The 15,502-nt window shown below is 51.6% G+C and overlaps 1 protein-coding gene across 1 annotated transcript; it reads right to left on the bottom strand.

Annotated features, from left to right (window-relative positions):
* Window positions 1-7,163: 7,163 nt before the first annotated feature.
* On the bottom strand, window positions 7,164-9,742 carry MYOD1 (myogenic differentiation 1). Its single transcript, XM_045825567.1, has 3 exons — window positions 8,923-9,742; window positions 8,371-8,449; window positions 7,164-8,086 (listed from the first exon to the last, which is right to left on the bottom strand). The coding sequence occupies exons 1-3, from the start codon at window positions 9,550-9,552 to the stop codon at window positions 7,836-7,838; spliced, it is 960 nt and encodes a 319-aa protein (XP_045681523.1). The 5' UTR covers window positions 9,553-9,742; the 3' UTR covers window positions 7,164-7,835.
* Between the last annotated feature and the right edge of the window lie 5,760 nt (window positions 9,743-15,502).

Raw genomic sequence — 15,502 nt, 5'->3', positions numbered from 1 at the left:
ATAATGCTTTAAATCAGTTATAGTTACTCAGAAGTATTCACAATGCTAACAAAGACAGTTGCAACTTTTTTGGCAATTACAGAATGATGTTCAGCAAACGAAACAACAGTTATTCTATAAAAGCTGCATCAAAGATAAGTAAAAATGAAAAACTCATCTTTTCTGTGCACCAGAAAGCACCTACTTTAAATTTCCATGCCAATGTACAGCTTCAATATTTCAAGGTTGGTGGTTCTTGAAGTTGCCACCAGGACAGGGCTGCCTGAAGACACACTCATGATATGCATGGGCCCAGAATAGCTAAAACAATCATGAAGAAGAAAAAAGCTGAAGGACTCACCTTCCTGATTTCAATACTCACAACAAAGCTCTAGGAATCGAGATGATATGTTTGGCATATGGATGGACATATAGATCAGTAGAATAAAACTGAGAGTCCAGAAATAAACCCATACATTTATGGCCAATTAACGTTTGACAAGGGTGCCCAGACAACTCAATGGGGAAAATTTTGTCAGCATAAATGACGTGGGGACAACCCAATATCCACACACAAAAGAATGCAGTTGGATCCATTCGTCGTTCCATATACGAAAAATGGACTAAAAATGGATCAAATACCTAAATGTAGGAGCTAAAACTAGAAAACTCTTAGAAGGATTTGGATTAGATAATGGTTTTTTAGATATAATGCCCAAAACACAAGCAGCAGAAGAAAAATATAGGCATGTTAGACTTTACCGAAATACAAAAAACAAACTTTTGTGCCTCAAAAGACACGACCAAGAAAGTGGAAAGACAACCCAGAGAGCAGGAGAAAACACTTGTGAACCATATGCCTGGTAAGGGTCTATATCTAGAATACATAAAGAATATACAACACAATAATAAAAAGGCAAATAACCTAATTTTAAAATGAAAAAAGGATCTTTAAAAATTCTCCAAAGAAAGCATATAAACGGCCCATAAACATAGGGAAAAAAATGCTCAGTGCCATTACTCATTAGGGAAATGCAAATCAAACCACAGTGAGATACCACTTCACACCCACCAGGGTGGTTAAATAATGAGACAGTAACAGTACTGTAGAGGATGTGGGGAAATTAGAATTGTCACACACTACTGATGGGAATGCAAAATGGTGTGGCTGCTTTGGGGAAAATTTTGGCAGTTACTCAAACATTTAAACACAGAGTTATGATATACCCAGCAATTTCACTTTTAGGTATATACCCAAAAGAATCAAAAGCATATGTTTACACAAAAACTTGTAGGTCAGTGTTCATAGCAACATAATTTATAAGAGCTAAAAATGGAAACAACCCAAATATCTATCAACTGATGAATGGATAAAGTGTGATATGTCTATACAATGGAATATTATTCAGCTGCATAAAGGAGTGAGGCACTGATAAATGCTACAATGTGGATGAACCTTGAAAACATTATGTTAAGTGAAAGAAGCCAGATGCGACAAGCCACACAGTGTGTGATTCCATTGTCCAGAGTAAGCACATCCAGAGAGATGAAATAGATTTGTGGTTCCCAGGGGCGGGGGTCCGGGGTCGGGGGACGGGGAGGATTGCCTGCGAATGGGTGTACGTTGCTTACTGCAGTGATGAAAGTGTCCTGGAATGACAGTGGTGATGGTTGCACAACGTTGGGAATACAGTGCAAACCCCTGAATTGGACCCTTTAAAGGGGTGAATTTTATGGCATATGAATTATATCTCAAGAAGACATTGAGAAAAATAAAAGGGGGATCAGTGAAGCAGGAGGCTATAAATTATTGGCTTATGCTGAGAAAAACCTGTTTGTCCTGGTTCCAATTCCCTTGTCCGTGGAAGACCTACTTCATTATCTCTTTCTCTGAAATGCTTTGAGTGAGTTACTAAAGAATTTCAGAACATACCTTTTCAGCTCACTAATCCATCCCACAGAAGGAAAGCCCACGTCCAGATGGGTTAAGCCAGAGGTCCCCAACCTCCCTCCTCCCGGTCCCTGGACGCCACTGGTATTACAGCCTGAGCTCCGCCTCTTGTTTCCCACGCCCCTCCCCGGCCTGAGCTCCGCCTTCTGTCCACGCCCCCAGCCCCAGCCCAACCACTACTGTCCAAGGAAAACCTGTCTTCCACGAAACCCATCTCTGGCGCCAAAAATGTTGGGGACCTCGGCTTAAGCCACATGCCCAATGTCTCAGAGCTGGTCAGTGGCACAGCCAGGCCTCGATCCCAGGAATTATGTAGCCACTGACTTCGTCTGGGACTCACTCTGTCCTGATATTGGGAGAGTTCTCCATGAATTAAAGCCTGCTGTTAAATGTTGTCTGGAAAAAGAATAACTATGCGAAAATGACCCTGTATGGTATAGAAACAAATATTACACAGCCTCGCATTTTAATCTTTTTTCCTTTAATAGTAGTGAGTTGTGTGCAGAGGATTTATGTATTTTATATATGAGGAAAAAACTGAGCTAGAATGGACTTTTCTTCATCATTAGCACCATCACTGAAGAAAAAAATATTTATTCACAGAGAGGGGGGAAGGGAGGAAGAAACAGACGGACAGAAACTTGGATCAGCCCTGATCGAGAATTGAACCCACAACCTTTCGCTTTGCCAGAGGATGTCCGACCAACTAAGCCACACTGGTCAGGGAAGCACCATCACCTTGTCTTTCTTCCACCTCATATCCTCATCCTTCTCCCTCGCCCTCTTTTTTTTCCTTGCTGGTCTTGCCCCCTCCTTTCCACTGCATCCGGCAGGCTGCATCCTTCTATTGCCTCTTCTTCATTATTGGTTTTATAATACCATTTTCTATACAGAGGACTGAGAGACAATTCAGATAATTCAGTCTTTCCTTCAACATGGTTGATCAAAACTTGTTTTGTATCCTTGATCATTTAGGGTAGCTTATTTCAGACTCGTCGCTCTATTGGAAATGGCATGTACAGTCAAATTTGGGGGAAAACTCCATCAAGTTTCTTTCATCTGTGGACTTTTTAGAGTTCAAGGTATCTTCAGTTTTTTTGTGTGGTGATTAATTTTTAAGTGATTTTAAACTGACAATGTTCATTAAAATGTTTGTTGACGTTGAGGTCTTATTACACTGTCATATTATGGTTTTGCTGACTTTTTTGCTCTTAGTATTTTGTGTTAAATCAGCAAAAACTTTTCTTCAATGTGTTCATACAATTCACTCTTTTTCATTGATTGGATTATCAAACAATGCAAAAGTCTTTTCAATAATTCCATTTGAAAGTTCTCTCTCTCTTTTAATAGACTGTTTTTGGTATGATCCAAATATATTTTGGGGGTATAATTATCTTGTCAATGTCAGAATCATTTTATTTCATTGCTCGCCGTTATTGCTTCTGTTGTTATGTACCATTCATTGAAGATACATTCCACTAAGCCCAGACAAAACGTATACCTTTGCAGAGGACACCAGCACACCCACACATGCCACCCAAGACAAGAGGAAAGTCAGAATCCAACCCTGTTCATCACCAGTTGGCCTAAATAATTTACTTGGGCAAATTAGAAGAGAAACCAGACCACGGAAACATACTTCTGGGGCTTTCCCCAGGGTCTTAAAATGGGCTCGTGCAAGGGAGAGGACCTGAAGCTCAAACGTCACGGTGCATCCGCCTCTGGGGGTGTGCTCCAGGCACATGTGTGCTACTGTACGAGCACACACGTGTAGAGACATCAAAGTACTTTTCTATGGAAAGTATGGCCCAGTGTTTCCTCAGATCCAGCCCAGGTGAAAATGGCCCCAAGAGCAAAGGACATTTCATCTACACTGCAGATGGGTTGGGCTCAGCTAGATTCCACCCCCAACCCCGCCACCACCAGGGAGACATATAGGATGAGAGACATATCAGGGGGCCACCAGAGGCCACAGAGGAGACAATAACATGGCCTGAAATGGGGCAGTGACTGATGCAGTGAGGGACATGCCAGGACCTCAAATCCCATCATTTGTGGGGTGATCCAGTTTCCAGCTGCTCCCTCCTTCCTGACTTTCCTCCCTCCTCACTTCCTCTATAGAAGCCACAGAGCAAGGCAGCTGAGAGTGCAATCTCTGGAGCCCCTCTGCCTGGGTTCAAATCCTACCTCATGATTTAAGTTGGTCCAGTTGGAGTTTTTCCCTGGGGATTTTCTAACTGGTGTTTGATGGTGAGGTACAAGGTAATCCCTGGGCTGCTGGAGAAAAGCAACATGGAGGGAGAATGTGAAGCCGACTAGAGGCAAGAAGCAGAATGTACAAATGGGCAGAAGGGGCTCCAGCCCACCCTCCAGGCCGTGGAAGCTCTTCCACAGGTGAGCTGCCCCATGTCCTCACAACATGTCTCTTCTGGGCTTTAAGCCAGTTGAAACTGGGTTTCTGTCACTTAAAACTGGAAGTATGCTGGACTAAATCTGTCCCCATATCTGCTGCTTCTTCTGGGGTCTCCATCTCTGCTGTGGCACCACTGCCCACTCAGACGCAAACCAGAGTCTCAACCGTGTCTCCTCCTATTTCCTCCCTTCATTAGGGCCCCCATACATAAGACAGTGTGAAGAATTGTGCAGGTTGTTAAGCGCGCCTGGCTGGAGAGGTGAGTGGAGGCTGAAGGCCAGTTGTGGCTTGCCTAGCCACCAACCCTGGTGCACAGCAGTGTCCTTGAGAGAGAGGGACACCTTATCTTTTCCAAAAAGATCTTATTTATTTTTAGAAAGAGGGGAAGTGAGGGAGGAAAAGAGAGAGAAACATCAGTGGGTTGCCTCCTGCATGCATCCCAACTGGGGGACCAAACCTGCAACCCAGGCATGTGCTGTGACCAGGAATCGAGCCAGTGACCCTTTGCTTTGTAGAAAGATGCCCAACAAGCTGAGCCACAGCTGTCAGAGTGGGATGCCTTTTTCTCATTGCACACTAGCTCCCTGGAGGCTACTAGGGTCCTCTTCCTGTTTGTAACCGATTCCTTCAGTACAGAAACGCTGCCTCCTCCTCTCTCCACCTGGTTACATTCTCATACCCCATTGTCGTCTCTCATCGTGCTCTCTACTTTTCCTTATAGTGCTTCTCAGCATCTATAACAGTGCACCTGTCTGTCTGGTTCTTTGGCAAATGGCTATTTCCCAATGGGTTTTAAGCTGTGTGAGCATAAGGGCTGTGCCTTTAAGAGTCCCCACTGTGCCCTCACACCTACACTTTATCTGGCACCACTGTCCCCACTCCCATATGTTCTGTCCCATCGCCAGTCACTGCCCCAGTTCAGGCCATGTTATGTCTCCTCTGTGGCCTCTGGTGGCCCCCTGATACGTCTCCCACCCTATGTGTTCTGCCAGCCCAGACTGGCCTTTCTAAAACATAGATTAACTTAAATCCTTCCCCTGTTTAGACTCTTCTAGGACTCTTTACTGCCTTCAGGATAAAGCCCAAACGAGGTCCATTGTGGCCCTGCCTCTGCTTTGTCCCCATCTCACCACTGGTTCCTCCATGTGAGCAGTTTTGGTTCTGTAAAGGCACAGTTTGCTTTCTGTCACCTCTGGGGCTCTGCACCTATTGCTTCCTCAGCTTGGAGCATCCTATTTTGACTCCTCTTCCTTGACCAACTCCTTCAAGTTTCTTATTAGGGGTGACCTGCTTGTCTATACCTCCAGTTCCTACCGTGTTCCTCTGCCACATATACCCCCACATAGCATTTAATTCACCATAAGTTATCGAGCTGCTAAAAGATATGATTTTCCCAAATGCTCGGTTGCTTCCTGAGGCAGGAACTGTGTCCACTGGTCTCTTTTTTCTTCCAGCATAGGACTTGACATCTATTGAATGAATGAATGAGTGAATTCATGAATGAGCCCAAGGGGTCTCAGAGAAGCATAAGGAACCCCAGGGCACATCTGGGGAATCAGCCAGAAGAAAAGCTGAAGAGCATTAGTAACAAAGCAACTCTGGCGCCTCCTCAGGCAGGCTGTGCTGGGGAGAGCAGGGAGCAAACCCTCAGACAGGGAATGAAGCCCTTCCTGCTGGCATCACATCTTGCCTGCGTTTCTCAGTGCCCCACCCCCACTTAGTGATCAGGGCCCTGGAAGTGGGTTTGCAAGGTTTCCAGGGGGGAAAGGGTCTGTGAGGGAGGGATTAGGAAGCACAGAGGGCTTGGTGGCAAGTGTCTGTGTGTTAGAGGGTGAGGTTGGGGTGTCTTATGACTAGGAAGGAACTTCTGCCCTTCTAGGGGAGGATGGGAGGCAGAAGTGCCTCTGAGTGCATGCGTGTGTGCGCGCGCGTGTGTGATGATCTCTCCCCTGTGGTTGTGTGTGGGTCTGTGAGCACTGGGTTGTTTCCTCTTGTTTCTCAAGACACAGCTCAAGTGGCACCTCTTCCAGGAAGCCTTTGCCGGCACCTCGGCTAGACCAGTGGCCCCTCCTCTGCTGTCAGAGTGTTTGTATCTTGATGAGAGCATCTACACCACCCGTGGTGACGCAGGTCCTGGGTCTTACCGGACCTGGCAGTGCCATCATGCTCCATGCGCTGGGTTACTGGCTGAGTAGAAACATCTGTACCTGTCTGCCATCAGTGGTGTCCCCTTGTGGTTACACCTGTCGCTAAGAGCCTGTAAGTACCACACAGCTTACCATGCCCCTTTGCATCTGTTTAGTGCCTCCTCAGTATGCTGTGAGCACCCTGTCACGTCCTCTGTTCCCAGGAGGATTCCGAGGGCCACGACTTCCCAGTGATCCTTCTAGCTGCACCCTCTGAATGGTTAAGTGAGGCTCTCAACCTCCCATGCACTTCAGAACCACCTGGGAAGCTTTTGAAAAATACCAATACCTATATCTGGGGTATCTGGGGCAAGTAGCTACATTAAAGTAGAATTTTGGGGGGATGGGGCCAGGCGTGGATCTCTTTATAACAATAGTGATCTAGTCAGATCATTCTGATACACATCTGACCTGAAAAGCACTGACCTGTGTGTGAGGATGTGCTGCGCCATCGTAGGAACCTCCCCCAAATACTGGAGACACCTGAACCCCTCCCTGCCTTCTCCTGGCCTGCCCCTGCCTACAGGGCCAGTTGCTGTACAGCGCGCCCAGCTTGTGGATTTTCCTGTGGGCCAATATTCTGCCCCTATCCCTAGGGAAAGCCAGAGCCACCGCGGTATAAATTAGCGTTTTTATTTGAACACCGGAGCGAGCGCCAGGGGCTCGCCCCCTTTTGGTATAAACATACAAAGTCCCTTTCGCACCGCACACCATGCCTCAGAGATAAATACAGCCCTAGGGGCTCCTGCTCTGGCAAAGCAACTCTTATTTACAGGAATAGATTACAAAAGTATTACAAAAAGTGGTCCTGAACAGGGGGTGGGAGTGGTTACCCTTATACTTGTTACACTTGGGAGGAGAGCGCAGCGTGCGCGCTCGTGGTGGGAAAGGGCCCGTGTCCCCAGAGCCTGTGAGAGGAGAGGCCACGACTGCATAAGGGACCCGGGCGTCCAGGGACCGGGCTTAGGTCTGCGCCTCCCGTGGGGAAAGGGGTGGGGGTGAGGAAGGGCCTGGCCCCTCCAGGATCAACTCCGGGCCACGGAGGAACGCATAAAGGTCATCGCAGCGGGTCTCAGGGGAGGCTGCTGCGTGGGAGAAAAAAGGACTGTGTCCTTGCCCTGGGGTGCTGGAGGCGGAAACTCATCAGTTCTCCTGCCTCTCCTCCCTCGGGAGGGGTCGCTTTTAAAGCGCGGTTGGGGGCAGGGATTGGCACTTAAGCTCAATCTTTTGGGCTCGAGGGGACCCTAGGGGCACCATCCCTCGGACAGGTGGACAGCGACGTCTTCTGACACGGCTGTCCACACCCTTAGAGCACCTGGTAGATTGGGTTGGGGTTCGCGGGCACCGGGCACTGCGGGGCAGCATCAGGGGTAGGGGTAGGGGCGCCGCGATCGCCCTCGCTGGTGGCGGCTGCCTCGTGCGGGCCGGGAGACGACTCCGGCGGCGCATCCGCGAGCAGAAGCGCGGGCGCAGCGGGGCTCTCGGTGGAGATGCGCTCCACGATGCTGGACAGGCAATCGAGGCTCGACACCGCGGCACTCTTCCCGGACCTGGATTCTGCGCGGGGAGGAGTAGGTTAGTATGCGGCGGTCGAGTCTCGGACAACTCGCCCACTTCTGGTCCCAGTGCCTTAGGAGAGACGGGGAAACTGAGGGCCTGCCATTGTCCCGGACGATCCAGCGAGAGTGCGGGGCGAAAAGAGAGGGAGCTACACGCTTAGTATTTCTTCCTGGTACCGTCTTCCAGAATGGGAGTGTGGGGGGTGGGGGGAGGAAATCCCTGTGTGGAGGGAAGCCAGGACAGCTCAAAGGGGAACGTGGGAAGAAGGCGCGAATACGCACCGCCGGGCGCCTCGCTGAAGTAGGTGCCATCGTAGCAGTTCCGCCGCCGGGCACCGCTCGGGGGGCCGCTGTAGTCCATCTGCAAACGGTAAGAGCGACTGACTCAGGAGCGCGGGACCCGAACGTCACTCTCTCTGTCTCCCTCCCCAACTCCCTAAGTCTCAGCCACGAGTTACCTATCCTTCTTAATGGAGTTGGTGTGGGGCAAGGGTGGACAGGAGCTGTCTGCCGCGTGTCAGGCCCAACAGAGGGCGGAGGACAAGTCTTCATTTTGGAAACAGGGATACGTGGAGAAAAAGCAGTCCCCGGCGCAGCAAGGTTCTAACAGCGCTCCCGATCGGGTCGATCGCGTCTCTACTGCGCATTCCCAAAACACTAGGCCACCCCAGTGACAGTTGGTCCACTCCACGGAAGGGTCCCAGTTCAACCCTCCCCCCCCACAGCGCTAGCTCTCCGCCGTCGGAAATGCTTCCCAGATACCCCCCTTGCCCCCCACCCCACTCCACCCCAGAGCTGCCCCACTTCTCCTCCGGCCCGGGTTTCCAGCCTTACCATGCCGTCGGAGCAGTTGGAGCGTGGGCTGGACGCATCTGAGTCTCCGCTGTAGTGCTCGCCGCCGCGGCCGGAGGGCAGCGAGCCAGGCGCGTAGAAGGCGGCCGAGGCGCCAGGGGGCGCGGCGTCCTGGTCGCGTAGCAGCGCTTGTAGGCCCTCGATGTAGCGGATGGCGTTGCGCAGAATCTCCACTTTGGGCAGCCGCTGGTTAGGATTGCTAGACGTGCAGCGCTTGAGCGTCTCGAAGGCCTCGTTGACTTTGCTCAGGCGGCGCCGCTCGCGCATGGTGGCGGCCTTGCGGCGGTCCGCGTTAGTGGTTTTTCGCTTGCACGCCTTGCAAGCCCACAGTAAACAGCGACCGGCCTGGTGGTGCCCGCTAGGCGCGCGCACATGCTCGTCCTCACGGGCGCCCGGGGCTGTATGGACGGCAGCAGGGAAGTGCGAGTGTTCCTCTGGCTTCAGGAGTGCGCCCACGTGCACGAGGCGCGGGTCCAGGTCCTCGAAGAAGCGCAGGTCCGGGGAGTCGAAACACGGGTCATCATAGAAGTCGTCCGCTGTGGCAAAGTTGCAGAGGGAGCCGTCGGGACCCGTCAAGTCCACGTCGCGCAGCGGCGGCGACAGCAGCTCCATATCCCGTCCGGGAGTGGAGCAGCCCTGGCTTTGCCCAACCCCAGCGGCAGGGGTTGCCCGAACTTTCAGCCGCTCTGAAGCCCGGCCGTGTGACAGTAAAGTGCTGGGGGTCTGAATGTATATCCGACCCTGCCGTGTCCTGTTCGGCCCGACCGACGCCGGGGAAACTGGCGGCAGCGCCCTAGGGCTTCTCCACGCCTTTCTACAAGCCAGGCGCCGGGGGCTATTTAACCAGTAGTAGCCTACAGGTCCCGGAGAGGGAGCGGGCTGCTGGGGGCGGGGGCACCCGAGGCCAATAGGAACAGGGCAGGGAGGAGCTTGGGATCCCCAGGGTGGCCGCAGGGGCCACCCCCCTACTTCTCCACACTCCACGCGCTCTCTGTCTCCACCCTAGGCAAGGAGGCAGAAGCTGGCAGCTCAGCGCGGCCGCACTTGGCTCCCGGGCACACTCTTTCCAAACTTCTCCAGCACAAGGCTCTTCCTGTGTCCACGGGAAACGCTGGCCGCACGCACGCACCTCCCGGCTGACTTTGGGCTCCCCTGCCGTCTGATTTGGTGGGATGGGACGGGGGGGGGGGGCGGCGGGAGGGGAGGACCCAGAAACAGAGTAGGCGTAGAAATTAGATCCGGAGAGATTTGGGGCAGAGACACACTCAGGACTGAGGCAGTGAGATGGTGAGAGATAAACCAAGAGGCTGAGGGATATTCAGAGAGCAGAAAGCTACAATCAGAGGCAGAGGAGCGCTCAACCAGAGATGGTAGACTCCGAGAATCTAAGTGGGTACACCAGAAACAAACGGAGCGCGCTGGCCTTGTTATTAGGTCAGTCCCTGCTCATTTTTCCATTGCTGCTAAAAAGCTTCCCGCGAATCTCGCTGAACTCAGCTCCTGCCCCTCCGTGGAGGGAAGGAGGTGAACTCCGGCCCCTCTCAACCTGAGCCTTTTCGTTTCCGCGGCCGAGTATCCAACGCCACTCTGAGAGGAGATACCTCCCCTTTGGCCGAGAAGAAAACTCCACCTGCTCTCACGTTGCCTCCCGATCGTCGGCAGTGCTGTGCCAGAAAAGTTCATTAGGCAAAGGCCTCAAAAGCCCAGATTCCTCCCAAGAACCTCACGGCCTGGGAGTGGAATTTGAAGATCAATGACCCTGAGTTCGAGTCCAGACTCCACAGTTCCCTGTGTGATTTTGTGGAAGTCGCCCACCTTCTGAGCCTGTTTCCCACTTTGTAAATTCAGGGGTAATAATAACCATCTCTTGGAGTGAGTATGGTGATGGTGGTGACCATCTAGAGACAAAGTATGTGGAAGCCCTCACCTCAGTCCCAGGTGCAAAGCTATACTAAGAGCAGGGCTTACTTCTGTCCCTGCACCTGCTGGACTGTGCGCTCCCTGTGGGCTTTCCAGCTGTTGGCTGGGGCACTGAGCCCCGACAGGGGCCTGAGTAGTCTCAGGGCTCAGCTGCCGAAGAGTCTACAGCTGCATTTCTTCCCAGCAGGCCCACAGCAGAGACTGCGGATAGGAGGGACAATCACCCCATGGAATCTCTGGCTCCCTCACAAGCCCTGGGGTGTCCCTACCCCCATAGGGCCTCCCAGCCTCTCCTTAATCTGCAGTCCACACCTTCCTCTCAGCACTCTGGCTGGAGGCCTCCCTTGGACCACACACTCCCTTGGGTCTCTTCTTCTGGAACCCAGAATACAAGCAAGAGGACCTTCATGTGTTTCTCACTAACTTCTGGAAGCTGTCCTCACTGGTTCTCTGGATGCTGGGAAGCCCTCTCTTCCCACCAAATCTAAAGGGCTCTTTGGGTGCCCTTCCTTCTTCACTAGTAGAACAGCTGAAGGTCCTCCTCGTGCGGGGCTCCACTCCATGACTCCACATTCATTTACTCATTCAACACATATCATGGAGCATCTATCATTATGTGCCAGGTGCTGGTCCAGGTATTGGGGATAAAGCGGTGAACACAACCAAAACCTTGCTTTCATGATGATTACATTTTAGGGTAGAGTGACAGACAATACATGAATAAACAAGGAAGCATATGATGTCAGGAGATTATACATTCTATGAAGAAAAATCAAACAAGGCAAGGGAACAAAGTGATGGAGATGGTTTCACTACAGGGAGTGGTCAGGGAAGGCCTCTCTGGGATGATTACATCTGAACAGAGAGCTGAATGAAGGGGGGGGGGTGGAGAAGTAGACATCTGGAGCCAACAGAGAGGGGCAAGCACGTGCAAAGGTCCTGGGGCAGGATTGTGTGCAGCAGATTTAAAGTACAGCAAGGAGGCCGGTATCTCTTGAGAAGATGAGCAAGTGAAAGAGTGGGGGAAGATGGGGTCAGAGAGAGAGCAAAGAAATTGTATTCTGGAAAGCCACTGAGCAGAGGACCAGACTGTCATAATCTGACTGACATCTTAACAGGAACATGTGGGTTGTAGAGAGCAAGGGCAGAAGCAGGGAGGCCAACCAGAGGCTATTGCAATATTCAAAGTGGGTAGTAATGGTGGCTTTGATGTGGGTGGCAGCTGTACAGATGGTGAAAGTGGTTGAATTCCAGATGTATTTTGAACACGGAGCCAGCAAGATTTACTTATAATTGAAGGTGGGCAGTGAGATGAGAGCAGTTGAGGATGACTCCCGGAAGAGCGAAGTCGGGGAAGAGCGTGTTTATAGGTGGCAGATCAGGAGTCTGAGTTTGGGCAAAATTTGAAACACGTATTCAGTATCCAGGTGGAGATGTCAGGTGGCCAGGGAGACTGAGGAGGCTGGAGTTTTGGAGGAGAGATCTGTGCATGTGGAAGACTTATGCACTTCACCTCTAAGACGTCTCTCAGGGCTCCCCATCTCCAGTGTCACCGTGTTGTATGAGGCTCCCCACTGCTGGCATGGGTGCCCCCCACGGCCTCCCGGCCGCTCTTCTTCCTTCCGCTCCCGTCCCTGTATATCCACTCACTGCACAGCAGCATGCGTAATCCCTTCACAACATCAATGGGATCCTATCTCCCTCTGCTACAAACCCCCGAACAGCTTCTCATTGCATTTTGTATGAAATCCTATCCCTTGTCCCTGGTCTATGAGGCTTCGCCTGAGCTGCCCTGGACCCATCTCTGCCATTTCACCTGAATTACTTCAGTCAGGCCATTCTAGCCTGACCGCCTTTCCCGCTTCCCAACACTCTGAGCGCAGCTCTGCCTCAGGGCTTCGTGCTTGCTGGTTATAGCTCCCTCCTCTGGGCTTTTCCCAAGACTGGCTGCTTTTCATATACCAGGTCTCAGGCCGAACGCTGACTCCTTGGAACATCGCTGACCACCCTAAGGTAGCTGGGTCACATCAACCTGCTCATTTCCTTCTTAGCATAACCACTCCTTAATGAGCTCCTTTATTAGTTTTGTTCATTGATTGATGTAGCTCCAGCAAGGCAGGGACGTTCTGTTCGTCATGGCCTTTCCAGACACCAGCCCCAAGGCTGTCACAGAGTAGGGACGTGGTAAACATCGAATGAATGAATGGGTGGCCCTTTGAATCTCTATGTATATATCTGAACGTGTTCAAGTGTGTCATGAATGAGGATGGTTGTATTTCTTTGAGACTGGACACCTGTATACACGATTAGATGTATATGCTCGCACGTGCTTGCTCCTCCTGGGCAAGACTCAGGCCCATCAGCCAGGGGCCTGCTCCGTTATGCTGGGCAATTACACATGACTTGCTGTAAAATCATAGCACAACAGTGCACCAAAGACAGATTTGGTGCTTATTGTAAGCTTGAGTCTTCATTTGACTAACACAATGAGGAATATGAGTAAGTGTTACATTAGTGATTTAGATTGAAACAAATATTTTTCCCCACTTGCTCAGGCCTCAGCAGAATGCCTGGCACCTATTAGGCACTCAGTAAATATGTTGGATGAATGAATGAGTGAGTGAATGAATGAATGAAGAATCAATCCATTTTACTGAAGAGTACCCTGAGATTTCTAGGGGAGCTCTTCAAACCGTGTATCCGTACAAATCTAGACTTTCCCCAAACCTGAGCAAACAAAGAAAACTCAAAAATAAATTGGATGCTGAGGCTTAAATGATTATAACTTTACTTTTGTGTTTTGCGGTCATCGAAGTGCCTTTACAATAAATAAAGGTTATGTTTAAGTTTACCAAACACATTTGATATTTTATCACTTGTGGCTTAGAAAGCTTAACTGCTTTGATCATTTCAAACTGGATTTATAGCTTTATCTTCTTCTTCAGCAATTAGGAAGCACTTTTAAAAAATGCGCACACACCCTCGTGGTATATGCCACTTTTACATCAGAGTTCCACATGGGGCTTTGTTTGCTGCATGGCTTCTGCTGCTTGAAGAGTTTGGGAACCCCTGGACTCGGTGGCCATTACAGACCTCTCCAGCACTGGGACCCGTGTCTGCCCAAGGCCACTCTCCTGTTCGTGCCCCCACATCTTTGGGGAGAGGTTTGCCAATGCCATCGTGCTGACACATCCCTGTGGCCAAAAGAGCAGGGAGAAGTCTGTCCGCCCTGGGACCTGGTGCCTTTTAGTCCTGGTGCTGGCTTGGGGGCAGGGAGGAGAAGGACATCAAGTTTGGAAGCTGGAAGAGTCCAAACCTTGCAGAGTCTTGTCAAGGGGACGTGCCCCTCTGGGACACTGGTGCTGGACTTGTGCTGAGAGGGCTCACTGGCAAAGGGCTGAGGGTCCTACAGAGGGGCCATCCCCCAGCACCTCTCCCTCCGGTTCAAGGTGGAGCAGACTGGTGGGCCACGTGATCTGTGGCAAGTGCGCAGCTCACCCCTGCCCTTGGTTTTCCAGTCTTCACAACCAAGAGCTCCTTTGGCAGCAGGTGGGGAGGGAGGGCTCCCGGCCTCTTCTTCCTCCACCCTTCCTAGTCCCCCCTCCTCAGCTCCCTGGGCCTGCCTGCCTGGGGCTATAAATGGAGAGCCAGCCTCTAGACAGGAATGCAGAGCGTTCAGGGCTGGGCCCCACGGCGTTGCACCCTCAGGGAGCGGCCGGCCTCAGGGCTCCCGGCAGCTTTTATATATATATATAGCCTCTGGAAACCCAATCCAGCCTGCACCTGTCCCGGTCGTCAAGCACCCTGCGGCCCCTGCCCAGGCTGGACGTGTGTCCTCTCCCTCTGGCCTGGCATGGGCTGCATATCTGGCCCGGGACGAGGGGTGCCACAGGGCCAGAGGGTGAAAACACGCGTGGGCCAGGTGGGGCAGCGCCAGCCTCAGGTCCCCTCTCTCTCCCCACGCTTCCCCTTCTTGGTCCTGGATTCACCCCAAGCACACCCCTTTGTCCCCTGCCAACCATGCTCCCTGGGAAAGCCTGAAACTCGGGCATGGATCCTGGCCCGAGCCTAGTCTATGGTGGCCGGAGAGCACAGACACGGCCCCAGATTCAGGGCCCGCGTCCCAGAGATTCTCCGCAGATGGCCGCGCTGCCCAAGTGGGAGCTTTCTCCCACCTCCCACACATTGGCAGGGCTTGGGAGCTCGGCAGATGAACGGGGAGTTGGAGACAGGGGTCCACGTGGAGGGGGATGGGCACAGGGAGACGACAAACAGCAAGGACGCGTCCTGCCTGCCCTGGTGAGCGGGGTGGCTGCGTGGGCGGCGTGTGCGCTGCGGGCGCTGTGCTGCTCGGCCGGGTCAGGCTTCCGGTCCAGTTCGTTCACTCACTCAGCACATACTTATGCAGCTCGTATTCTGTGCCAGGGGCTGGGAATACAGCAAAACAAAGTTCCGTGCCCTTGTGGAGCTAACATTCTAACAGAAAAAACAACAGTTAATGATAAGCATACTAATAAGTATATTATGGAATTTGTTAGGTGGATGTGCTAAGGACAAGATATTAAAAGCAGAGCAGGGTGGGTGGGGTTGGGGTGGCTGGGTGGGGCTGGCTGCTATGTACCCCTCCTACTCCATGCGTCCC

Source organism: Phyllostomus hastatus, unplaced genomic scaffold (genome assembly GCF_019186645.2).
Source record: "Phyllostomus hastatus isolate PE091 unplaced genomic scaffold, TTU_PhHast_1.1 phas_scaffold_585, whole genome shotgun sequence".
Taxonomy (NCBI): domain Eukaryota; kingdom Metazoa; phylum Chordata; class Mammalia; order Chiroptera; family Phyllostomidae; genus Phyllostomus; species Phyllostomus hastatus.
Note: the sequence above shows the minus strand (reverse complement) of the source record. Positions and strands in the feature narration are given on the sequence as shown.